The following is a 25,890-nucleotide window of genomic DNA, read 5'->3' as shown; positions in this document are numbered from 1 at the left end:
TCATGATGCCCAGTAAAGGCAAAAAAAGAGGACCGTGACTTCTACTGTCTAAACCAAGCAGGTCGACGTCAAAATTCGATATTTGCATGGCTAGTGCTGTTGTGGGTATATGAGAATGTCAATAATTATTATAACGGCAGGTCGTGACTGTTTCTGTGCTCCAGGATGTCACTTGTAGTGCAGGTCGTGACCAGGTGACATGCCTCCCAAAATTGACATGCTACTGACATGTCAGCAGGGGTGGCAGCACAATTACAGAAGTGCATGTACTGTAAATATACAAAATTTCGGCGCTGCAAAATTTCGGCACTTCACGATTTTTGACATTTCGGCGGCGATTTATTTTCGGCGTGGGGTAGAGGGCATGGTGTAGTGCGCGCGACACTGCCAGATGCTGTGAAAAATTTCATCGGCGTTTTAATTTAGGCGTTTTGGGTCGGTGCCGAATTTAGCCGAAATTAAATAGCTGCCGAAAATTTGTATATTTACAGTACCCGGAAACAATGCCAAGCGCTATTACGATAATTTCAATTTATAATTTTATATACTACTGTACTGTATAAGTACAAATTCTCGTTTGGAATTAACTTTCGCTATATTCGTTAGGGGGCACGAAATAACACGTTCTTTTCTGAACGTACGGGGTGACAGATCTCGATCAAAACGAAATTCAGTACGTAACAAGCCTACTGGTGGAGTGAAATAACGAAAGATTCCGTGAACGGAAATTTGTACTTATACAGTAGTATCCACCCGAACCATGTATTGATGCACCGGCAACACACCATGAGAGAGAGAGAGGGGGGGGGGGGAGAGGGAGAGAGAGAGGGGGGGGGGGGAGAGAGAGGGAGGGAGAGAGAGAGAGAGAGAGAGAGAGAGAGAGAGAGAGAGAGGGAGAGAGAGAGAGGGAGAGAGAGAAAGAGAGAGAGAGAGAGATACATACACCCACACATACATTTCCCTAACAGAGGAACAATACTGTCGATACCAGATGAACCATTTTCATAAAGAAGTCTTCATTTTTTGAGGGGAAAATAAAAGCCAAACATGAAAACATGCAAGGAACAGCATAACGTGATGGGACCTGGCAAATGAATGTTACTTCAAAGTACAACTGTCGGGGAAAGAATAATTGAGATAGTAAAAAGGGGGAGGGGGGCGGCAAAACAGTAAAGATGGAAGAATTGTGAGAAGGTTGACTTTCAAAACAACCTGTGCTGGTGGACTAAATAATATATTAAAGACTTGCGAGCCGAGTACACGGAGTAGCCTACGGGCCAAAACCAACACTGGCATAGCCGCCCGCAAAAGTGCCAAGAAACGGTCCACATGAAATGGCACAGTCTGCGGGGGAGGACGCGGAAAGGATGACAGGTTGAAGCCAACGTGAGATTGGAGTCGTGGCATTGACAACAAGGGGCAACTAAACAAGAACACACAAGAACAAACAACAGCAGCTAGAGCAGAAGCAACAGACAAGCTAAACGAAGTCGGCAAAAACTACTCTGCGCTGATGCACCTAATCGGTTTATCGCCTAGCCGATAAGTCCATTCAAAAAAGGAAACAGGGAAGAAAGGGGGCATGAGACCAACGACTCTGGTGATATCACGCAGTTGCATTTGCAGTGGAAGTGTGGCGTTAAGCGAAGAAAGCAAAAAGTGGCACATGGCATAAATGATTGACTGCGACGTAGACAGAGTGGAAACCTAGGAATGGGCAGCAGCAGCATGTCTGCGTGGCCGATAGCAGATACAATAGCACACTGACAGAACCAGCAGTGCAGCATTAGAATACTTTCTTCATCATCCCAGGGCTAGCTTAGCCAAGACAGACAAGACTAGAGCGTCGGCCATATGGTCATGGAAATAAATGTGTTAACAAGTTTGGTGACCTGCACAACCATACTGAAATAGTATTTTAGTTTTGGGAAAAGAGAAACAAAACAGACCCTAGCTGAGAACATGTAGTGTACTAAGGTGGCCATTGGGCAAGGTACTGCCGCCGTCAATGATAGACGAGTCGTACTCGCATTGCCGCTTGCTTTTTGGTTTGACGACGTCATCCGCTTGGTGAGCACCGTTGACTAGCGATGGGAGCAGCTCCGAGTGAATGGGTTGCACAGCAGTAGCACCAGTCATGACGGAACAAGACGACGATGACGATGCTGCTGCTTTGTTACTGGAACTACCTGCTACGGGCGACGAGTTACAGGAGACACCGGACGATGGCGCACTGCTGTTAGCATTAAGAACAGCAGTTGCGCAGCACGGGGACAGCTCATCGGAGTCGTCATGACCATTCGCCACGCCGTTGTTCGCTGCAAAGCCTTTCGCTAGCGTCTCGAGGCTGGCCGGTGCAGCAGGGCAATCCCGTGAACTGTGACTACAGGCAGTTGACATAGCAGCCGTGTGGTTGTCCACTGATCCCGATGATACACCCGAATCGGACGAAGGCGAACGACACAGGCTGGCATGTGATGTCAACAAACGTGTGAATGCTGGGAACATGTCCGTGACACCATCATACCCTACAAAAAAAAACAATAGGACAAGTACGTACAAAACAACAACAAACAACAACAAACAAACAACAACAAAATTCAAACAACAGCATGTATGCGTTGTGCACTCAGGAAGTACATTTACGTCCCTCGTGGGGTAGTGTACACTTTTTCAGGACATGCAGTATTGTCCTTCGTGCTGAAAGGGTTCAAGTCACCAGAACTATACCCACAAACAACTGAGTCACATCAAGAAAAATGTACATATTATAATGACGGTGACTGCAAACACCATTCTCAGTTGGTCCAATGTTTCAAAGCAGTCACCTGGCCTACTTAGAACATTTTCGGTCTGGTTGACCGTTGACCTGGCCACGGCTGGTTTTGATAACTACTTCTGAAGTACCACCAATCATGATAAGTTTTGTTTTCACGCCGCTGTCTTGACCCGCGGCGGCGGCAAAAGGCAACCAACTGGTCCGAGAGCTACAGCAAGCCATCACAAACATTGTATTGTATACGCCCGTCGCAAGAGAAGCAAGCAAATCTGCAAATGCACTGGATGTGCACCCATGGATTTTCTCTTATAGCAACGATAGCGAAGTTGTTTGCAAACATTGTATGAGCATGCAGAGTAACACAGTCACTTCTAGGGCTGCTGCACTGGAACACGAACCGTTACAACAGTTCTCAAGTCTTCGGTGTACGCTACCCGGACAAAACACCCACACAGGCCCTTATACTTATCGTGAGAGAGACTTTCAGGAAGCCCAAGATCACGGCTAACACACACTGGAAACAAACGCCACCGATACTTGAACAAATGCAGTGCATTTCCCAGTATAATAAAAAATGATCGATTTTGTTGGCCGTGCATGGTCACCCAGTATTGTAGACGGCCACCCCCGTGAACACAGGGTTCTGAGGATTTTCGTTCCAGCAAAGTCAACAGAGCGAGCTGCTTACCTGGGAAGTAGTTGACATCAATGAAAATGTGGCGAAGAGTGTCGTTCTCAATGATGATGTCCACTCCGAAGAGACTTAATGACTGCAGCGTACATTGTCGGGCACACAAAGGAAACAAACAAAATGTCATGAGCTACTTGTATATCTGCACACCCACATATAATCGGCGAGCAAAGGTATCTGTCATGATAAGTTAAATTGATAACACCACCCCCCCCCCCCCCCCCCCACGACAGCACGCATTGATCAGTACCATTATACGGCGTGTACAGCGTACCACCATTTTTAAACACTTTCTACTGCCGAATAAGAGTGTTGTGCTACGTGAAATGCGGCCCAAAGTGCGCGCAGTAGGCGTCTTCAGACCATCTGGTAAAAGGAGAGCGATCGCTCTCGCGCGCCTTCGCTCTCCTTACTTTCATTTTGGGCGCACTTTTCGTAGCGCGCCTTGAGAATTTCGACCTTGTCCGTACATTTGTACGGTAGCTGGTCGTCAGTTCATCCACAGTCCTTGATCTCGAGTGCACGGCATCAAGAGTGCATGGGTTTCATGTACTCTTGACGGCGCGGCATGCACTGTCTGACTGACCGCTGCTTTTACTAGTTTTAGACCGCGCGCGGGTAGGATCCTTGATCTCGAGTGCACCATGGTGCACGCGTGCACGGCATCAAGAGTGCATGGGTTTCATGTACTCTTGGCGGCGCGGCATGCACTCTACTCGAGTAGATCTACTCTCTGACTGACTGCTGGTTTTAGTAGTTTTAGACCGAACGCGGGCGCAGGATCGTTGTTTGCCAGCCAGTCTACTCCCGGTCCGCGATCTGTTTAGTTCGCTTTCAGTTAGAGTGCTCGTCTTGTCCTGCCCAGTTTTGTTGGTCTTTGGTTTGAGCGCCTTGATGTTTGGCAACTCCGTCCAGGTGTCCACGTTCCTTTCATGGAACGTGGGTGACAGCATCGGCCACGATGTCGAGCGTGTCGGCGGCAAGGACATGGTGACCAAAGTGTGGTGCAAGCTGTGCGCCAAGCATTCGGATAAGATTCGAAGCAGCAGTCAGCTTCGTGGGAAGGCACTGGCCGACATGCTGAAGTTCGTGGAAGGCACAAACTACGTGACCAAACACGCAGTTACTCGACATTTGAGTGCCAGCAAAGTAAGTGTTTATTTTCCAGTTGCCCGTAATCACAGAACTAGTCTAGTCGTGAACGCAAGTAATGTAATTGTTTGTCCGCAGGCTCACGCAGCAGCTATTGCACACGAAGCGATCGTCTCCAGTACGACGTCTGCCTGCTCCTCATCTTTGCCGGCGGCACTGGTTCCTTCCCAGCCTCGCATCGACTCCACTCTTCAGAGACAGGCTCAGGAGGCGACGAGGAAACTCCTCAACACGGCATACATCGTGGCTGTTGCCGGACAGCCGCTTTCGACTTTCACCACGATGGTCAAAGTTCAGAAGGCGAACGGCGTCCAACTTCTGAAGGGCTGCGAGTCGTCTGACAGGGCGCGAGAGTTCGTTAAATATTTGGCAGCCAGCATACTGAAGACGATTGTGGCGCAAGTCTCCCAAGCTACAGCCTTCTCAGTGCTGAGCGACGGTTCGCAGGCGAGGAAAACGGGCAGCGAGAAAGAGCTCGTGCTGGTGCGCCTTGTGAAGGAAGGGCTGCCGACGTTCTTCACACTGGGTCTGATGAACGTTGACGACCATGGCGATGCTACAGCGGCGAACTTGAAGCAGGCCATTGACGATGCTTTCGCAGGTAGGTCAATCACTAATTCCTACATTCCCACCAATCGTCCTATTACTAGTATTAGTATTACACTGTGTTGTATACAGTAATTCGAATTATTGACATGTCACAGATAATCAAGTCACAAAATCATGTACATGTACGTCAAGGATGAATAATCAATCATGCAACCACTGTCTTCTTGCAAGCTCATGATGGAAAAGCAAAACTGTGGCTTCTCAATTCCTAGTAGTTGTGGAATCTGCCTAATTGTGACGTTTCGTTTGCTTCTCTGCTGTTTATAGACTTACCGTCTGAGAAGTATGAAAAGCTTCTCGTCTGTGCAACAGCAGATGGAGCGGCCGTGAACACTGGCATCTACAACGGTCTACTGAAGAAGCTTGAACAATCAGGACGGCCATGGTTGGTACAAATACCTTGTACCATGCACAGGCTTGAGCTTGCCGTCAAAGACAGCATTCTCAAACAGAAGAAGCTGGCTGAAGTAAAGGACTTCATGATATCTGTCTTCTATCTCATGAAAAACTCCGGCAAATTTCAACGGCACTTCAACGACACTGCGAAGGAGCTTGGAGTGCAAATTTACAAGTTCCCGAAAGTACATGGCACCAGGTATGTTTGATAGTTTCAGTTATAATTTTACGGGATACTATTCATGACTGTCGCCGCTGTCTGTGCCTGGCCTATTACTCACACGATTCGTGGTTGTGTTAAAGATGTGATAAGCGAAGTTCTTAAAGTTAAATGCTGTAATTATCTTTCACTGACAACGATTCTGTCTTGTGTGTGCTGTGCATACTTGCCTTCTCTCCATAGATTTGTCAACCACACATGCAAGGGTCTTACTGTTCTTCTCCATAACTGGATTCCATTGATGCTCGCCCTGGAGAGCTCTATCAACAGCAATTCACAGCGTTTCGTCAGTGCCAGTATGCGCGGTTTGCTCAAGAAGCTGAAGAGCCCCAACTTCCTCTCAACAACCTGCTTGCTGAAGAAGATCGTCACTATCTTTGAGGGCTTGTCACTGAAATTGGAACACGATCCTTCCATTCGAAGTTGGGCCGGCAATAGAGCTCACCCTGGGGCAACTCCGTGACCTCCTGGACTCTGGCATTGTGCTGGAGGGTGGCGGTGGACCACTGCGGATGTCTCTGCCCAAGCCCGGGCACAACAAGCGACATGCTGACAACCGGAAGTACGTCGACGTCGAGTACCCGTCCATGAGCTGCACGCGGGCCAAGGATGTGGAGGCGCTGAAGCGCGCTACTGTCCACGAGTCGGGAGAAGCCCTGCAGAAACGCTTCGACTCATTCTCCCTGCCTGTCTTCAAAGCCATGCATTGGGCCAATCCGGCAAATTGGCAGACAAATAGCAGCGATGAGCTACAGCAGATGGAGGTTCTGGCAAAGCACCGACAGTGCACCGGTTCGACGGCACAAAGCTAAAGACAGAGTGGCGGAGTGTCAAGCATATTGTCAAGTCTTACTATGTCTCCGTGACTATGCCTCCGTGACGTCTGCCGTCGAGCTTTGGGAACGCCTCCTGCAATACCGCAGAAAGGAATTTCCCAATGTCTGCCTGCTGGCCGAGGTAATAATTGCTGTTGGCGTCAGCAATGGCACAGTGGAGTCAACCTTCAGCTACCTGACGGCAATGCTCACTGACCGGCGCCTGTCATTGAGCCACGGCACCATGTCTGATCTACTCCTGATCCGGGCCAATGACGCAGTGTGGACTGAAGCTGAGAAGTCTGCGATCATTGAGAGCACCCTCACGGAGTACCTCCAGAAGAGACGGCGGCTGACGCTTCATTCCGCCAGTGCCTCAGCAGCTTTGGAACCGGCAGCCAAGCGCTTTCATGCAGCTTCCAGCAGCTCATCAGCCGAGAGTGACAGCGAGTCAGATGGAGCCAGCGAGGTGGACTCTGACGTCTTAACACGATTCCGAATCCCGGAGGACTCCGAGAATTCCAGTGATCAGGAATTAGAAGACTCGGACGTCATCGTTGCTCACCACTTGGGCAGCACTACGGACACGCCTTCCAGTTCTGATTGTGATTGAGCAGCTCCAGGATTCTAATATGCAGTCAGTGACTTGAACATTATGTACATACTCATAGCATACAATAACGACCCCCATTAAACTTAATTGATAATCCATCATGCTCAGCAGCTGTTTGCTGCAATTGCAAAATGGTATCTACTATGTCATTGTCTGTGATCAATATCAATTGATGGTTTTGATGGAATTGATTGAGTCAAAGCAGATGTAATTTGAATCCGATTGAGGTATAGCAACAATTGAACACGTTGAAAAAAACCCAGATTGTAATTATTTGTATTGTGCTCGCCTTGGACAGATAAGGAGAGCGATATTTTTTGGGGGGGGGAGGGGACTGCTCTCCCACCACTCTCCTTAAGAGGAGAGCGAGAGCGATTGTTCACTCTCCTGGATTTTTCTTACACGAAGGTCTGCGTTTTGGACTTGCACGGCTCCTGACCCCCGGTAAGAGGTAGGAGTGCTGCTAGACGTACACAATGTCATGTACAGATACAACATACAGGCCAACCCTCCCGGGTTTCCCGGGAATATCCCGGGAAAACAACAATGCTCCCGCAATCTCGGAGATTTCAAGCAAACGCCCGGAAAAGTCACATTTTCGTCTGATCCAGGTTTTTCCTGGAAACTCCAGTGACTCGTCTCCAATGTCTCGGATTTTTCAAAAATATCTACGGTGTGCACTCGCACTTCGAACTCTGCATGTCACTTTCAAGACCTGACCAGCCTAGACTAGCCTGTATGATCTGCACCGACAGGCACGCTAGGCGCCCGCCGACTGATCAAACTGCAATGCAAGGTCAAACTGTGCTGTACGCAGAGTCCAGAATCCTGTGCCGTCGAATGTTTTTTCAGGCGGGGAAAGCTCTTTTTCACGTGTTTTTGTGCCATCCAGGGATTCTGCATGTCTTGTCAAGGGATTGAGATTTTTGTGGTTGGCCAGTATGGCACAGTTGCAATGGGAACTGGTCCAGTCTTTACAATAACGCACGCTCATTTCGTTGTACAAGGTTGATCATTATCAATTGAAGGTGTGTTAGGGCTTATGCCACTTCCAGATTTATTGTTTTGGGGGTTCGTTTTTATTCCTTCCGAATGCTTTCAAAAAGAGAAGTGGCCAACACATCCTAGGTTCGCATAGGTCACCTTCCACTCACCATAGTTTTTCTAAGCCGCTTCACGAGCCATTCAATTGCTTGCTCACTGGGCTTAGGTAGACCACTGCTTCCTCGCTCCATCTATTCGCACAGCCAAACACAAACGCAAAGCATGGGAAGGGAAAAAGGAGAACGTTGATAACTACATGTACCCTAAACAGAGTGTCAGCAGAAAACCAGCAGACAAATGGCAGTACAGGCAGGTACCGGTATACAACTGAGCGTATTCGTGTACAAGGCGTTCTGAGGGCGACAGGTCTCTATTCACATCACGCTCATATTTCTAAGCAGACCTCTCTAAGCAAGCCAACATAAACGTCAATGCCACACGACGGGGTTTAGGGTCTGTTTATAACACACTTACACACACGCTCAGACATGCCCATCCCGGAAGCGATGATAGCGAACAGCTATGTTAGACATAGCAACTTGTGCTGGGATTACACCATTCAACAGCTTGCAAGGCTGATGAATTGACCGCCACTAATTTTTAGCCTGGTATCCACCACACAGCTGACTGAAGTGGCTTTTTCTGGCTAGTGAATTCCTATTTTTCCCTTTTTTCCATTTTTTTGACACACACACACACTATACCACATACTCCGGCATACACTGGCTGTTGGTAACCACCCAGGAGAATGAAAGAAGAGCTAGGAGAATGAGAAAGAGAAGAAAGACGTGTGCGACCATAATCGTCGGGAATTGAATCCGCAACCTCTCGATACACACACACACACACACACACACACACTCAGGCCCTCTTCAGACAAGGTACAAAACAGCCTATAAGTCACATTTACATAGAAGTTTCCAAGACAACTACAAGAATCTGGCGGGAAGCCTAAAAAGCTGCCCAATCCTTTCGGGCAGGGTGGGAACCCCTGTACAAGGCAACTTTCCTGCATTTATCGTACTTTCACAAGGCAGTCGACTAGTCGTACAAATGTACAAACTTTGTACGACTGCCGGCTGCTTTCACACATCCCAGGCCTCTTGCACAATTGTGTAGGGTCAAAGGTTGCCTGTATGTTGCATGTAAAATGTGTAGTCTGAATGCAGGCGCGGAAAAATGTTGCCTTTTAGGTTTTTGTGATTTTGTACTGGATGTTCTATGTACGTAGTCTGCAGAGGGCCTTACACACATACACTTACACACACAGAGCATGGATAGAGGAAGATCAGCTGCAACTCTGAGTGAAACGCTTGTTACGATCAGCAGGTGTATATACATGTACTGTGTAAAAAAAGCTCTGCCTCAGGGCATAAAGCATTCTTCGGCTGTGATCATTCGGTCGGATCCACATCTAGCTCGATAGGATGCACTTGATTGGTAATGATCGATTGGTTGAATCCAGATCCAAATTCATCAAATTCTGACCCTAGTAACCTTGGCCTGGCAGCAGGGTTGACTGGATCTAATCCTTTCTTTTTTTCTTTTTCGCAACACCAAGGCATTCATACGTGCTTGGCGGGTAACTATCATTGTTGTATGCAAATGGTGCACATACACGTGGCCATGCGTTGCACCATGCTACACATGTCAGATAAGTACGACAAGTACGAACCCTGGAGTGACTCTTCAATCGTCATTTTCTACATCAACAAGGTCGAGGTACAGTCTGTATCGGCTATAGCGTACCCTTTTGATTTCCGCGATTGTATCTCTATAACCGATAAATCACTATAATTATGCGATACGATTGATTTTCGATTGATTTTCTTCTTCTTTTTTCGATCGACACATGAAAGGCAAGGAAATACTTCCACAGCATGGCGTTTTGACAAATGAGCATGCTGCATAGTTGACAGCGCCCGCATTTCCATATTTTTTTTGTTATGTACATGATTGTACAATCATGTACATGTACATGCATCACTATAAAAATAATTAACGTGAAGAAAGAAAAAAAATAGGGCTTTTGATATTATTGCTACGTGTATTTTAAAGTTATCACTATAGCCGATAATAATATAGTGTGTTATGCATGTTTTGATTCTTTGTTGCCATCATAATATCCGATATATCATTACATCCGATAACATTGGTTATAGTGATATTTTTACTGGATAAAATACGTTTTCAGGGCCTGCTGGAGAGCCGGGTCACGCGCCCGGCTGGGGAACTGCACGACCTGGCTGAACAGATAACACCGGGTCCAGTCTGACCCGGCTGAAAAATGTCTCTAACTGACAATGGATTCCTAAAATACCGGTATTTTACGACTCGCGGACCCCATCTGTTGCAAATCTAGCGCAACCGTACACACTACTACAAAGTCTACAGTACACTGTACAGTCTACAAGCGACAGACTCGGCTGGGGTCAACTGGTTCCAGCGCGATCTGGCCAGCGGCGAGCAGGAAGTCAGGACATTCAAAGTCGATGGGGCAGGCATGCAGTCAAAAGCGTAACTGTGGCTATAGCTTTTGACACAGTCGCAAGTTTTTATCCGATTGGTGATTTGGACGATGGAGCTCGCACCGAAGAGAAAAAGAACTCACGCTTTCCAAGACTCTTGGAAGAAAGGTCGACCCTGGCTAGACTACGAGCATGCCAGTCTATCCATGTCATGTGCTTTGTGCAAGAGGCATTTCCAAACTTTGGAAATCCACCGCCGCTCGTGTTCCGGGAACACGAGCGGCGGTGCACACAAGCGGCGGTGGATTTGGTCGCGATGCGTGGTTGAAAGGTAAGAACTCACTGCTTCGAATTATCGGCATGCTGCTCGGCTCCTGGGTGCTCTATTATGTGAACATGTTCGTCCTACTACTAGCACTAATTAGAAAACAGAATTCCTTTTTTTCAAATTGTTAAATCAGAATCCAATGGAACTGCATTGCATTCTTCACGTAATGTCGTTTAGGGGTCGTCCGCAATTATCGAAAGTTTTTTCCAATCCGTAGTAGCTTCAAATTTTTCAATCCGTAACTGGCCTTGACCCACCCACCCACTTTCGAAGCTACTACGGATTGGAAAAAACTTTCGATAATTGCGGACGACCCCTTACCTTCTACATTTGCAGACTTTGATAGTTCGCCTTGTTCTCTAAACGATTTCCGGTAATAAATTCGCCTTTCTGTTTTCCTGCGTTTTGAGCAGGCTTTTTGGTTGTTTTTCTGCCGGATGATCTGACCCGGCTTGACCCGGCTGGCCTGCATGCGCCAGGTACACTCTGACCGGGCGGTGTTGAATGTCTAGAGCAGGCCCTGGTTTTGCTTTTGATATTTCGTACCAATATCACTGTAGCCGATATATTCTTATATCCGGTCACTCTATAGCCGATACAGATTGTACCAGCGTGAACAAACGGGCTCGATTGAGTCCGGATCTAGTGGATCTGAGGCCCGGATCCAAATCCGACAAAAGATCACAGGCTTTGAGCAGTGGAGCACCCAGCTTGCTTATTGGAGAAAACTTATTCACAAGCTCTCTGCCAGGCAGCAAAGACAACAAGAAATTGAGAATGTGCACACGGTAGCTGCATGTTCTATGGCAAGATTGATTTGTGATAAACTAATTGACAACACACATAGCAACGATGCGTTGCAAACTGACCTGGTTGAGATAGGAATCAGATGTTGCTTTGGACACATCATGACTGTCGAAGAATATTGTGTCATGATCTGTAAATGGATACGAACAAGTCACACACACACACACACACGCGCGTGCGCGTGCACACACATACATGGATACACACAACAGGTCTCGTACAGGATAAATCAAACCTGGAGGGGATATAAGTAAAATTGCAACCAGAAGTGCTATGCACAGAAAAGGGCGCAATGGCAACAGGTTAATTGACAGGTATTCAGCACAGGTGACAATGTGATAGAATGTTCAGATCAACATACAGGCACGTAATGACAGAGAGAGAGAGAAAGAGAGAGAGAGAGAGAGAGAGAGAGAGAGAGAGTGAGAGAGAGTGAGAGAGAGAGAAAGAGAGAGAGAGAGAGAGAGAGAGAGAGAAAGAGAGAGAGTGAGAGAGAGAGTGAGAGAGAGAGAGTGAGTGAGAGAGAGAGAGAGAGAAAGAGAGAGAGAGAGAGAGAGAGAGAGAGAGAGAGAGAGAGAGAGAGAGAGAGAGAGAGAGAGAGAGAGAGAGAGCAGCAGCAGGCGAGTGAGAGTCTTGTTAGAACACCGCAAAGTGGATACTAACCTCCAGCAATTAGATTTTTAATCGATGGACGCTGAACAATATAATGAGACTCGCCAATTACAAAGACCTGCACCAAACAAGACACAGGGGACACCATTATAAAAAACCCATGCAGACCTAGTTGATTCGTGATCTCCTAGAAGTGGACACTGCACAAAAAAAACTGTTTTCTGTTTACACTACTAGTTGACACCAATCAAGAAGGGATTTCTACCACCAAACTCCCCTCACTATGCATGAATAGAGAGGTTTAGCAGAGTGGAATTTCACATGGATTTTCGTGGCTGGGTAGGTGAAAGTTGATGTGAAGGCTCATATTCTGCACGATATTTGCTCCAAGATTCAAAAAAACTTCCTGTGAGAGTTTGTTTCGCGTGTTATTCGATTTCGCACTCGCGTGTCGTTGCGAATGTTTCCACGAAGTTCTCATTTACTGACGCCAAGCAAACATTCATACAATAGGCGGATATGACTAACGTGACCTGCATGCAAAGCAGCATAGCAAAGGATGTATAGTGTGTGCGTGTGTGTGCGCGCGTGTGTGCGTGGCCCGGCATCAATCTTTTGGACATTGTCGGCAAGCTGCTTGCCCGTATTCTGCAGGACCGCTTGAAAGCTATCGCCGAGGATGTCTTGCCAGACTCGCAATGCGGCTTCAGCCGTTCAGGAAGGGCCATGGCTGTGTCAACATGGTCTACATTGCACGTCAATTGATGGAGAAGAAGACTGTGGGGCAAGATTCAGATGCATGCTTGAAGTATGTCCTTTTGGTAGACCCGAGAAAGGCTTATGACAGCCTCCTGCGTGCAGCGGGTCCCAGAGAAGATCGGTGTTCCGCCAACAATGCTCTGTATCATCCAGTCCCTCCACAACGGCATGACTGCTTCTGTTCGCGTGGATGGCAAGCGGACTGAACCGATATCTGTGATGAACAGCATGCATCAGGGTTGCACTCTTGCTCCAATGCTGTTTAACTTGTATTTCTCTCCCGTCGTTGCAAGTTGGAGGTCCAGCTGTCTGGAAGCGAGAATATCCTTTTTCTACAAAGTCGAGAGGAAGCTAGTGGGAGATCGGACGGCAGAGGGCAGGCTCCTGTCATTGAAGATCACGGAGTCACAGTTTGCTGACAACGCTGCACTGTCTGCAACATCTCGGCCTGCATTCGAAGTGATGATATGCAGCTTCATCACCTGTACAAGCAGCTGGCGTCTAACGGTCAGTGTCGAGAAAACCAAGGTCATATGGCTGTTGGTAAGTCCGCTGATCACAGCAAGAGGCACTGTGTATGAGGCTGCCATTTTCATGATGCGCTTGTATGGTGCGGAGACAGAGACCACCAAGGTATATAAACTCCAGAAACTCAGCACGTTCCAAACAGTGCGTGTGTTCGGTTCATCGTGGGTGTTGGCCGTTGCCAATAGTCGGAAGACGGCATTACAACGGCCACACTCGGTGTTGATCCTGATGCAACCAGCATCATCTGTCGCCACCGTCTCCGTTGGCTAGGTCATGTCGGCAGGATGGACAACCCGCACGCACTGAAGCAATTGATTTGTTCGGCGAGCTGCTGGACAGCAGCACTCCACGGCCATGGCTATCGATCAGGAGACCTGAAACGGCATGCTAAATCCTGTGCTTGTGTTCTCGCTTTGAACATTCAGACAGCCGCTATCATTACAAACTCAATGGTCAGCGTGTGTGCGTGTGTGTGTGCGAGTGCACGCGAGCCATCAGGCAATTAGAAGCACGAAAAGAGCTTGTGCATTGCAAATGGTACAAGTAAGAGTGGTTACCAGCACACCTTTACCCTTAGTGGCATTGCCTTGGGGCGACAATGCACTTTGCTACAAGGCAGACCTGCATTGCGAAACAGGAGTATCGTCATTGTTCACGTCTGTACCTTCCATAGGACTAATTGGATACCACGAGTACAAGAAGTGCTCTACAGTTATATCCGCGATTAAATGCATCAGTAGACGGTACTTGTACAAGAATTCTGTTGCGTGCGTACCTTATGCAATACAGCACTATGATTGACAAATTGCTGTGCTACGCAGGGCGTCTGCATATCGCATAGATGTTCTTCATTGAAGATAATCGACATCTACAAAGCAGCAAGTATCACACAGGCAAAGGATACACACACACACACACACACACACACACACACACACACACACACACACACACACACACACAGAAACACACACGCAAACACATACACATACACACCACAAACAAACACACACATAAACACACATAAACACACCACACACACGCACACAAACACACACGCAAACACACACACACACACACACAGAAACACACACACAAACATAGTCAGCACCAAATCCAATGCTAGCACAATGGACATGTAAACTATATGGCTGATTATAATCGCCAACATCACACATTATTGGCATATTCCACCGTGATCGCAAAATTAGATGAACAAACAAAGACACAAACTTCAAAGGTAGAAGTAGCAATGAACAAACTTAGCCATGGCTCAAGAGACTATATTCATAACTCAACTATACAGCCATCACGCTACACTAACACATGCATACACAAACAACTCGAAACAAGCATGCACGCAAGCGAGCACGCACACACACACACACACGCGCGCGTAACTTGTTACACACAGTCATCGTACCTTGTGGGCAAGATCTGATCCATGAGCTACGATTGGCTTACATACTGCATATCCAGCAAGAAGACACATAAAGCACGCACAAAGCAGCATGACAAACATTCAGACACATGCCCACAACTAACCACTGCTAGTACAGTCCAGTGCAGTCTAGTACAATCCTCCCAGAAGCCTCTACTACAGGCAATCACAAAGGATAAACTACTTCTGCAGTGATTTAATTGTGGCTACGCTTGACACTAGCCAGAATGACTGAAGTACACCTTACCGATCGGAAAGGAAACATTGCAGGCACGCAATGCTTCTGCCTTGTCGATGGTGTCACTATGAATTGTGGCAAAATTGGGAGACGCAATTTCCACACCTGACGGCAGCCGCAAGCACAACAAAACAAGTTCACCAACAAATAATCAAACCCCATGAGCATGATGCACTCTAGAACAAAAGACATACAGTCAATGCAAGCATGCGGCTAGTCTGAACAACAAGCACATCGTGTATACCTACATACACAGAGAACACAAAATCACACTTCTTACTACAGATGCGAAGAGATCATGCGATGGTCTCTCTCGCACTGTTGTCAAATCTGATCAGCAAATTGAAAAAAAGCGTCAAGTTGACTCCTCCGACAATTGCATGTTGTTTATTATATTATATTATAATAAGCTATGATGAAACTGAACATTGCCAGGGTAATACGAATAGCTGCCTTACCTCCTACTGTTTTAGTGCATGCTTTCATTAGTGAGTAACATGTGTCCCTGTCAGTCAGATTGCGAACAGATGATAGTGGATCCAGCAGACGGAGATCAGGCTGCGAGTGGAAGTACGCCTGCACAAACATGAACAAAGCAACCGCATGTGTGCAGCAGCAAATGCCCGTGTCACAAACACACACACACACACAGACACACAGAATGACTACAATACATCACAGACTGCATAACAGCTGATCTGTAATACTAAGTAGAAACACCACGAAGGACGGAGACTCCCTCCATTTAGACCAAGGCCTGTGGAGAATTCCACAAGCACAAATACAAGGGCAGTCTGGGAGAAAACTGCACTATCCATAAGCATACCATGATCGAACAGCCAAAATATACTGAGAAAGCAACAGACAAATCTAAGGGATGAATCAGTGACAACAATTATGATGATACAATGTCAATAATGCCACAATTATGATACAACTGGCAGCACAGCTACAAGCATACACCCCCCCCCCCCCCCCCCCCCTACACACACACACACACACACATACATGCAAGCACAGGCAGCACCACCCACGCCCCTCCCAACCATGCGTCCAAACCAAGCAGGATTACCAGCACCTGCAGTGACACCCTCAACGAGAACAACCCCATGCAAGGGGAAGCTATCCACAGTTTCCCTTTCTTCCTCTGCCAACAAGTTCCTCTACTTTGATTTCACGATAGTTAATATTCGTGTCATGCTCTTCTCGCAAAATTAGTGAACACCAGGCGGCTTACAGTAATGACTCGATCATGTGGGTAATGCTGGTACACTGCACTTGTGCCCAGTGTACTACTTGCTGTGTGCGGCCATGAGCAACATACTGTACATGCATGCTGCATTATTATGTTAGCTTACTTGATTACGCTGCTCCAGGTCGTGTACAGTACTATTACGCAACGCATCACATATACGTGACGCAAGAAAAACCTCTTGCTCCTGCTAGTTACCACTTGCCAGTACACATGGATGTGAACATACCGTAGTTATGTTGTATTGACCTACTAGTAGTCTGGTATCTTCGTACTATTACATTACAGGGTGATAGCTACTGATGTAATTGAAAACAATTTCGTGAAAATTATACCCTCTCCCAATTTTTATGGCGATATTTAGGTACCAAGTACGATCCAGTAAATAAGGAAACTTGGTCTTGCCATGGGCGAGAGCACCTTTGGAATATTAAAGTCAACAGTGCTCAACGCGTACAACAAAATTACCACGCATCTCACCTCGGCACGTTCGACGGCAGCCTCTGATCGCTTGTCGCCTGCATCAGCTGCAGCCATCACGTCTGTAAGCTTGTGCATAACTAAATCAAACGGGCCTTGCTCATCAAGCGGCTTGTCCAGGGAAAGCTAAAAAAATTCCACGCCATCGAATACACATACACACACACACACGCACACATACACATGGGCATGAACGAAACCACTCATCAGCAGTTTGCATCATTGGTAAACTTTCAATTCACCACTCTCATGCTCAACTTCTGGGAAGTACACCGTAGCAGCAATAAACACGCCTGCACTTCTCCTGACCAAAATTATCACATCATATTTTCGTCGATCAGGAAGAAACTTACAAGAATCATTTCTATGCCATGATCCCTGGATTTGAACAAGAGAATGAAAAGGTAAACACAAAAATAGAAGAAAGGAAAAACAAGGCGAAACATACAGATCAGCAACGATCAGACTCAATATCACCAAAGAATGGAACACGAGTCTACGATCCCACCTCCTAAGCTTCTCGCAGTACGTCGTGAAGTTGAGTTTTCGGATCTTCTTATCGCTCATCCAGCATCCCACCCGTAACATCTTCCTCGTGGACTGGGCCATAGCTACGACTCAAGAGAAGCTTCAAAGCTTGCCAGAATCAGGCATTCCAAACAGTTCTCACAACACTTTCCTCATGCCAATGTCGAATATCTGAGTTTCGTGGGCACACGACGTGTCAATACGATAAAGAACTTTCTTTGCTTCGTCACCGGACAAAATGCAGCTTCTTCACGTTCAAAACAGCAGCATTGGTGCATCGCAGTATTGAATTCGCAGAGCTTGCACTTGCAGTTGCAAGGAAAGTCGCCCAACAGGCCGACACATACAAAAATCCTGCGTGTGCTACGCAAGCGTTTCCGACGCAACACTTCTTCGGGAAGTTCTGCTGCAAGACTGCATGCATGCAAGCCTGGACTATGCTGCGTTGGCCAACAAGAGTAGTTGCATGCACGCAGCCGTGCCAACGTAGATAGCGGGTAGCGCAACAACTACGGACCAAGCGCGGCAACGAAACACATGCATCGCTTGCGCACCTGATTTTGTCGCTACCTGCTATGCCTGTGCAGTGCTGGTAGGTAGTGACTACTACACTCTACAGTATCTAATCACTACAGTAATCACTATCACAGTATCAGTATCAGTGATCTACAGATCGTCATACATGACTGTATCGTTTGTTTAGTTCGTGGGATCTTGCCTACTACTACACTACAGTACTACTACTAGTCGCACCTCGTGTATGGCTGTACTAAGTCCTGCAGCATAGCCTGCATAGGTAACAGTTGATGACTTATTTTTATTCTCTTGCAGTCTAGGAACTGCCATAATAGTACCGGTCATCATTGTATTTTGTAACACACTGCTACTAAAAACAGTGATGACGATCGACTGACGGATAGACTAGACTGTCACCTTCGTCAGAATCGTCACAGTACAGACAGTGTCAGTCGACAGCTAGCTACAGGCTACACTGACAGTACACGCGCACGCTAAAAAGTAAGACAGTGAAGCTTCGAAGGCTGAAGACGAAGTGGAGCACTGACATGATGCCTGATACGGGGTACTGTCCGTGGCTACAATTTACAAACACACGGTGCGCTGGTCGGTGGTGGTTGTTGAATTTTATTCAAAGTCGCAGCACAAACAGGCAGTAACGCCTTCTTCTATACAATGTCACAATGCCATGACATGTGAGCGACTTAGCACCCCAATGCTGTCAATCCTTTTCTGCACCTTGTCCTCACCCACTTACTGGATGCACTGAATCGATTCATGAATCCATTCGCATGCATTCGAGTCGTTCGATTTCATGTCTTGAGCCCTGGAATCGATTCGGAATCCATTCCCCCTATTCACATGGGGTGATGTGAATAACGTGAATCGATTCATGAATCGATTCGTGAATCGATTCGTGTGCATAATCGAACGCACTCACTGTGCTGAAGTGTGGTGAGCCCATATAGACGCATAAGGCATAACTAACACTTCATAAGCGGATCATTTCCAAGTCCACCCGGCGTTTGGGAGTTCAGGGGGGGGGTCAATACAGTCATGTACATGTAGCCATCTTTCCTAGATTCCTAGATTTTGTAGATCCCTTTTCTCCCCTCTCCAGGGCCTAGGGGAGACCCACGTGGTCAGTTTTCATGGTTTCGGCAGGGTGCATTTTTTTAAAGAATGCACCTCCTACTGCTGATAGACCATAACAAAGAGAGGAGAAGAAGAAGACAAAAGAAAATAATGATCGAGACAACAAACTTGGGAGAACGACAGACAATGTACTACATGTACTAGTAGGGGCTCTCAACTCAGCTAGCCCGGCTGTGCCGGTGAGGCGGGACTAGCAACTCAGCTAGCCTGTGCCGGTGAGGCGGGACTAGCAACTCAGCTAGCCTGTGCCGGTGAGGCGGGACTAGCAACTCAGCTAGCCTGTGCCGGTCAGGCGGGACTAGCAACTCAGCTAGCCTGTGCCGGTGAGGCGGGACTAGCAACTCAGCTAGCCTGTGCCGGTGAGGCGGGACTAGCAACTCAGCTAGCCTGTGCCGGTGAGGCGGGACTAGCAACTCAGCTAGCCTTTTTTTTTTTTTTTTAACTTTGTTTTACTTCGCAAAATCCAAACGGGAATTTCTTCCCAATGACAAGGTAGCGAAGATCTTAAGAGGGAAGAAAAAAAAGAAACAGAGAGAGAAAAAAAGAAGGAAAGAAAAAAGTGTGTATGCACTGGAAATGATAGTCAGCTGGAAATCGGATCCATTGTCAAACATGGCATTTGCTACTGTTCCATGTAGTCCACGAGCAATTGCGTAGGGTACTGCTGCAGCTTTGAATGTCTCCAGAGTTGTGCTGGAGCGGACGTCTCCAGGTAATCTGTTCCATTTACCTGTAGCGTTGAAGGCGTACCTCGACTTGCCAGCGTTTGTTCTTGCAACTGGAAGACTGAGTCCGTCCTGCTGCTGAAGGCGGGTTTCTCTGGTCATTTGTGGAGCCTGTGCCGGTCAGGCGGGACTAGCAACTCAGCTAGCCTGTGCCGGTGAGGCGGGACTAGCAACTCAGCTAGCCTGTGCCGGTGAGGCGGGACTAGCAACTCAGCTAGCCTGTGCCGGTGAGGCGGGACTAGCAACTCAGCTAGCCTGTGCCGGTGAGGCGAGACTAGCAACTCAGCTAGCCTGTGCCGGTGAGGCGGGACTAGCAACGCCGACCTAGGGTCTCGGCGTTAGAGCTATCCAGCGCACCATGGACGGGATTACGAAACACATGTAAAATGATAGATAAGTGAGGGGGAGGGAGCTGATTGTGGATATATGGGGTGTTACAGCGAGTCGGTAGCCCAATACCAGCGGCTTTGTCGTAGGTGCTGATGTACTTTGCCCTTGAACGACTGGAGGGACGTCAGGCGTGGCGGAGACTGCAGCACAGTTGGGGGCAAGTTGTTCCACTCGTCAATGATGCTGATGGGGAAGCAGCGTCGCACGTAATCAGGGGAGGAAGCCGGGAGGACATGTTGGTGGAGGAAGCTGTGGGGGGACCAGCGTCGTTAGTTGCGGTGGCCCTGCCAGACACATCAGTTTATTATACATGTAGCTGAGGGACTGGCCTCACAAAACCTCTGTAGACGGTTCGTTTACCAGCACCATCGAGTACGCGAGCGGCTTTGCACAGGAAGCCCAGCGAGAATTCGCCTTGAGTGCTGTGTTGTGAGGTGGGTCTTGAACGAGAGGCCCGAGTCAAATGTGATGCCGAGGAGTTTTACCTCCGATAGCTCAGACACAGTGTGATCGCCAAACGTTGTTGTTTGTTTGTTTGTATTTATTTTGATTCGCAAATTCAAACGGGCATAAAACCCAATAACAAGAAAGCGAATATGAAAATTATAATGAGAATGAGAATTAAAATACTTAGATCTTCAGCGTAGAGTCAGCGGTACATCAGAGGGAGATCGGGTACAACAGAAAGAGAACAGGAAAAAAACAGAAGATTTCGCTTTAGTATCGGCTGTGCAAAGTCCGTGGGTACTGAATACCATGGTATGGCCAACTGTGTAGCAGTCTACAACGTGTAGGGAATGGCAGCTCGGCGGAATGCTGGGATGTTGCCCATGGCTCGCACCGTGTCAGGTATATGGTTCCAGAACAGGCAACCGCGAGATGCCGGTCGGCATTGGCCTGCTCGGCTTCTGGCTATTGGTTGTGTAGCATGTACGGCCTGGTCTAAGGCTATCTACCGGAGGTACTACCCACATGCACACTCAACGAACACGGATTATAGATCTTACTCCGGCACGGCCTGGAGAGGAGTTTAAGAAGAAAAGAATAAAGAATACGACAAATTGCAATAACTGAAAAGAACTGCAACGGAACAACAACGAACTAAAATGCAACGGAACTGGCACAATTATAGAGCAAGGAAAAGGTTTCATAGCCAGCGATAAGAGTTCTGAGAAGTAACGGGTGTTGAGGAATATACTAGGAAGACACTTGACCAATGGAAGAACTAGCTAGTATTGGTGTAATGTGAGTAAAACGGGAGAATTGTAATGTACAAAGTACGAGCTAGTGTGGAGTGTATGTAACGTAAGTGCAGTAAGTCACTAAGTGTGAACGTGTTAGTGTGTGGGTGATAAGAGCTGTCAACCGAATGTACAATGTGCATGACTGTACATGTATGACCAAGAGTACATAAGTTATGTACTCTTGGTATGACTCAGAGTGCTAAAAAGACTGTCCATGCATCATAGTTTCGTTTACGTACATGCAGGATACTACATTGTCTACAAGCAATATTATTATGTAGTGATTATAATAATACTACAGTTGTTGTAGGCCCAGACTGCGCTGAAGGCGAGTTGCTCCGCAGTTGCGAACAAACAGTGCCTGCAGAGCAGGACTGGCACGGTTATGAACGCACCGCCATACCAGCACGAGCAGTTTTTGGCGATATACCTCGTCCACGCGATAAACAGAGAGCCTCTCCAAGAGGTCACTGGCCCTGGTAAATCGTGGTCGTCCGAACACCGCCCTTGCTGCGCGGTTTTGGGCCACCTGCAAGCGGTTTAGCTGGTTGTGGGTCAAGCCGGAGCCATATGCTAACGATCCATATATCAAATCCGGCATGATGACGGATAGGAAGTACTTGCTTCGACTAGCTAGAGTGAGGCAGCGTCGCGCCCGCCACAAACTAACGATATTCCTAGCAGTGCGTGAGATGCACCGGTCAACTTGCGGTTGCCATGCCATTCGTTCATCGATCAAGACGCCGAGGTATTTCGCGCTGGTGGTGTGCGGAAGGACATCATTTCGACAGCGTACCACCACGTCCGGCTGCTGCCCACTGCTGCTGGTAAAAGCCAATACATTGCTCTTCTTTGCATTAATACAAGACCACTAGCGTCCAGCCAACGTGAGAGGGAGGTAACCGCCAAGCTGAGCGCATCAGACACCTCTTGCGCTGTCCGTCTTGCACATGTCACGGCGATGTCATCCGCAAACTGCGTGAGGTCTATGATAGGCCACCTGTGCCGCTGATGGGCTATCGTCATGAGCTGTGACTTTGTGGGCTCAAACCTGATCCGCCACTTCTTGCCCCAGTCATGGAGCGCATCCAGGGTGGCTTGTAAGCTTTTCTTACTGTTTGGGAGCAGTTCTGGTGATCCAATACAGGTGTAGACCGTTGTATCATCGGCGAAGGTGGCCAGTGAACATCCAGGAGCTAGGCACTGCTCCGCATCGTTTACAATAGATGAGGAACAGAGTTGGCCCCAGTATGCTCCCCTGGGGTACTCCCGATTCTATAGGGTAGGGGGACAAACTCTGGCCATTCACAACAGCCTGACTGTAGCTTCCTGAGGGACAAATAATCTGACAGCCAGGTGAGGGCTCTGCCACGGATGCCGAGTGTCTGCAGCTCGTAGGTGACTCCGATGCGTGAGACCTTGTCGAAGGCGCCTGCAATATCTACCGCAAGAACCATCGAGCATCCTCCATTTCCAGTGGTGAGAGTCCACTCATGATTCAAGGCAGTGAGGAGGTCGGCTGTTCCTAGGCTTCGTCTGAAGCCAAATTGGCGTGCAGAGAGGAGGTGGTGGCGCTCAAGGTAGTTTACTAGTCGGTGATTAATGATTGCTTCCATGACCTTGGAGCAGATGGACAAGAGGGATACCGGGCGATAGTTTGCTGGCAGGGAGCGAGAGGCCTTCTTGTACACTGATACAACATTCGCTGTTTTCCAGGCCGCTGGCTGGACACCGGACCGGAAACAGAGCGAGAAGAGAGTTGACAGGGGACGTGCTAATTCATGGCAGCATTCCTTAATGGAATTTGGTCGGGGCCCGTAGCCTTCCCTGGGTCGAGTCTGGACAAGTGTTTACGGACAATGGGAACCCTGAAGTGCACGTCTATGAACTGATATGGTGTAGGTGGAATATGGTATGGAATGTCAGTGGGACTCAGATCGTCACCACCAAGACTGCACTTCTGCGAGAAGTAGGTACGGAAGCACTCAGCCTTGGAGCGGGCTGTGAGATGTTCACCCTGGTTGGAATCAACAAGTGTAGGAATGTCAGAGTGTCGTTCCTTCCCGGCGGCGGCTTTAATGGTACTCCACCACTGTTTGTCCCGCAAGTTGCCTGTTCGAAGCTTCTGCTTGAGGTGTTCCTCCCAGGAAAGTTGGGCTTGCTGCAGAGTTGACACAGCATTGGTAACTGCCTGGACATAGGTTGCTTTCAGTGTCTCACTGGCTTTTGAGCGGCTCCACCTCTTCCACGCTGAATGCTTGTGTGCGATTGCACTACTACATTCCGGCGTCCACCACCTGCGATCACAAGCCCTGGTCACAAGTTCCTTGTGAGGAATAAACCGGGGCATACCATCATGTACTCTAGACGATATACTAGCCCATGCGGTGTTAGGATCATCGCTGGCAGTGGTCATAGCTAGCCAGTCTGTGGAACGGTAAAACGCTCTGAGCCTTTGCCAGTCAGCCTTCCTGTAGCGCCACACAGTCCTGGATGACGATTCCTCACACTGGAAAAGTCCATGGTGATCGTAGAGTGATCCGATCGGCCAAGAGGTATTCCTACTGTGGATGAGGTTGTTCCAGGCAGATCGGAGAGAATAAGGTCGAGGATGGCGGTTCCACGCGTAGGCTCAGTGACGAGCTGGTCAAGGCTGTACGCTGCACATAAAGTTTCCAATGCGTCGCCTGCTGGGGTAGTCCTGTTGCTGTTGAGCCAGGCGGTGCTGTGCACATTGAAATCCCCAGTGATCAGCAAGTAGTCTCCGAGGTGCCGAGTGTCCTCCAAGGTGTCCTCCAGGTATGCAGCCTCAGGTACAACAACTCTGTGTGTGTGTATGTGTGTGTGTGTGTGTGTGTGTGTGTGTGTGTGTGTGTGTGTGTGTGTGTGTGTGTGTGTGTGTGTGTGTGTGTGTGTGTGTGTGGTGTGTGTGTCTTGTTGTTGTAGAAGTTTATTTAACGTCGCACCACAAACAGGCGATTTCGCCTCCTTTGATACATGTGGACGACAGAAGGAATGAGAGAGAGAGAGAGAGAGAGAGAGAGAGAGGGGGGGGGGGGAGGCAGAAGTACGGAGAGAGGAAGGGTAGAAATAAATAAGCAATCAACCTCAGGGCTACACCAAAGCAAAAACGGAATGGGAACATACTATATACAAAAAAGCTGTGTCTTCAGCCTTGCAAACTGTCGAATGGTGCAATCCCAGCACAAGTTGCTATGGCTTCTGCCGTAGCATTGCTATCATCGCCTCCGGTGATGGGCGTCAAAGGTCAGGTCAGGTCAGGTGTGTGTGTGTGTGTGTGTGTGTGTGCGCGCGCGCGCGCGTCGGTGCCAGCACTACCGAGTCGTTTGCGGTCAACAATGGCCTCCGTCAAGGCTGTGTGATGGCCCCAGTACTTTTTAATCTGTACTTCGGTGTTGTGCTTGAGCGGTGGGCACAAGTGATGCAGGACATCGACCATCCACCTGGCATCCCCATCCAATTTAGCATCAATGGCAACTTTTTCAGTAAGCCCGCTCGTCAGTCTACTGCCGCAATTATCAACGACATTGAGTACGCAGATGACGCCGTCTTGCTCGCTGAAGACCGCCCTGGTGCTGAGAACTTGTGAGAAGTGCCTTGAAACATTCTGCACGGATGCCTCTTCCTTTGGCCTCTGCGTCAACGCTGCAAAAACGAAATTTCTCGTGGCAGGTAGCCAAGTCGACATGCCTGATAGAGCCGATATGAACGTCAACGGTGATGGTGTGGAGCACGTTCCATCCTTCATTTATCTGGGGTCCGTCGTGACACCGGATGCCCGCTCCTCCACTGACGTCAGTCGCCGCATAGCTGAGGCTTCCAAAGCCTTTGGAGCTCTTCTTCCAGTCTTGTCGGATCGCTCGCTGTCATTAGTCAGTAAGCGAAAGCTATACGTGGCCTGTGTCTTGTCCATTTTTGCTGTACGGCAGTGAGTGTTGGACGCCCTTGAAAGCTGATAGTAGACGTTTGGATGCCTTCCATCATCGCTGCATCCGCACAATATTAGCCATCCCTCGCAGTCAGCAGCAATCCGATCGCATCACGTCTGCGCAGTTATTATTATTATTATTATTATTATT

The 25,890-nt window shown here is 48.1% G+C and overlaps 1 protein-coding gene across 1 annotated transcript; it reads right to left on the bottom strand.

Moving 5' to 3' along the window:
* Positions 1-979: 979 nt before the first annotated feature.
* Positions 980-18,236, bottom strand: LOC135805658 (inositol-tetrakisphosphate 1-kinase-like). The gene is made up of 12 exons (XM_065319731.1): positions 17,741-18,236; positions 17,586-17,610; positions 17,233-17,358; positions 15,959-16,076; positions 15,510-15,605; positions 15,245-15,288; positions 14,597-14,689; positions 12,586-12,652; positions 11,985-12,052; positions 8,430-8,510; positions 3,468-3,549; positions 980-2,528 (listed from the first exon to the last, which is right to left on the bottom strand). Exons 1-12 carry the CDS (start codon positions 17,839-17,841, stop codon positions 1,951-1,953), a joined length of 1,479 nt encoding a protein of 492 aa, XP_065175803.1. The 5' UTR covers positions 17,842-18,236; the 3' UTR covers positions 980-1,950.
* Positions 18,237-25,890: the final 7,654 nt, after the last annotated feature.

The sequence above is a fragment of the Sycon ciliatum genome, chromosome 1, assembly GCF_964019385.1.
Source record: "Sycon ciliatum chromosome 1, ocSycCili1.1, whole genome shotgun sequence".
Lineage (NCBI taxonomy): Eukaryota > Metazoa > Porifera > Calcarea > Leucosolenida > Sycettidae > Sycon > Sycon ciliatum.
This window is presented reverse-complemented; position numbering and strand designations above follow the sequence as displayed.

Coding starts and splice junctions, on each gene's coding strand:
- LOC135805658 (XM_065319731.1), bottom strand. CDS start 17,841: ATGGCCCAGTCCACGAGGAAGATGTTACGGGTGGGATGCTGGATGAGC. Junction 15,606..15,958: donor ATGCACTAAAACAGTAGGAG/GTAAGGCAGCTA, acceptor GGCTGCCGTCAG/GTGTGGAAATTGCGTCTCCC. Junction 2,529..3,467: donor TGATGTCAACTACTTCCCAG/GTAAGCAGCTCG, acceptor TTTTTTTTGTAG/GGTATGATGGTGTCACGGAC.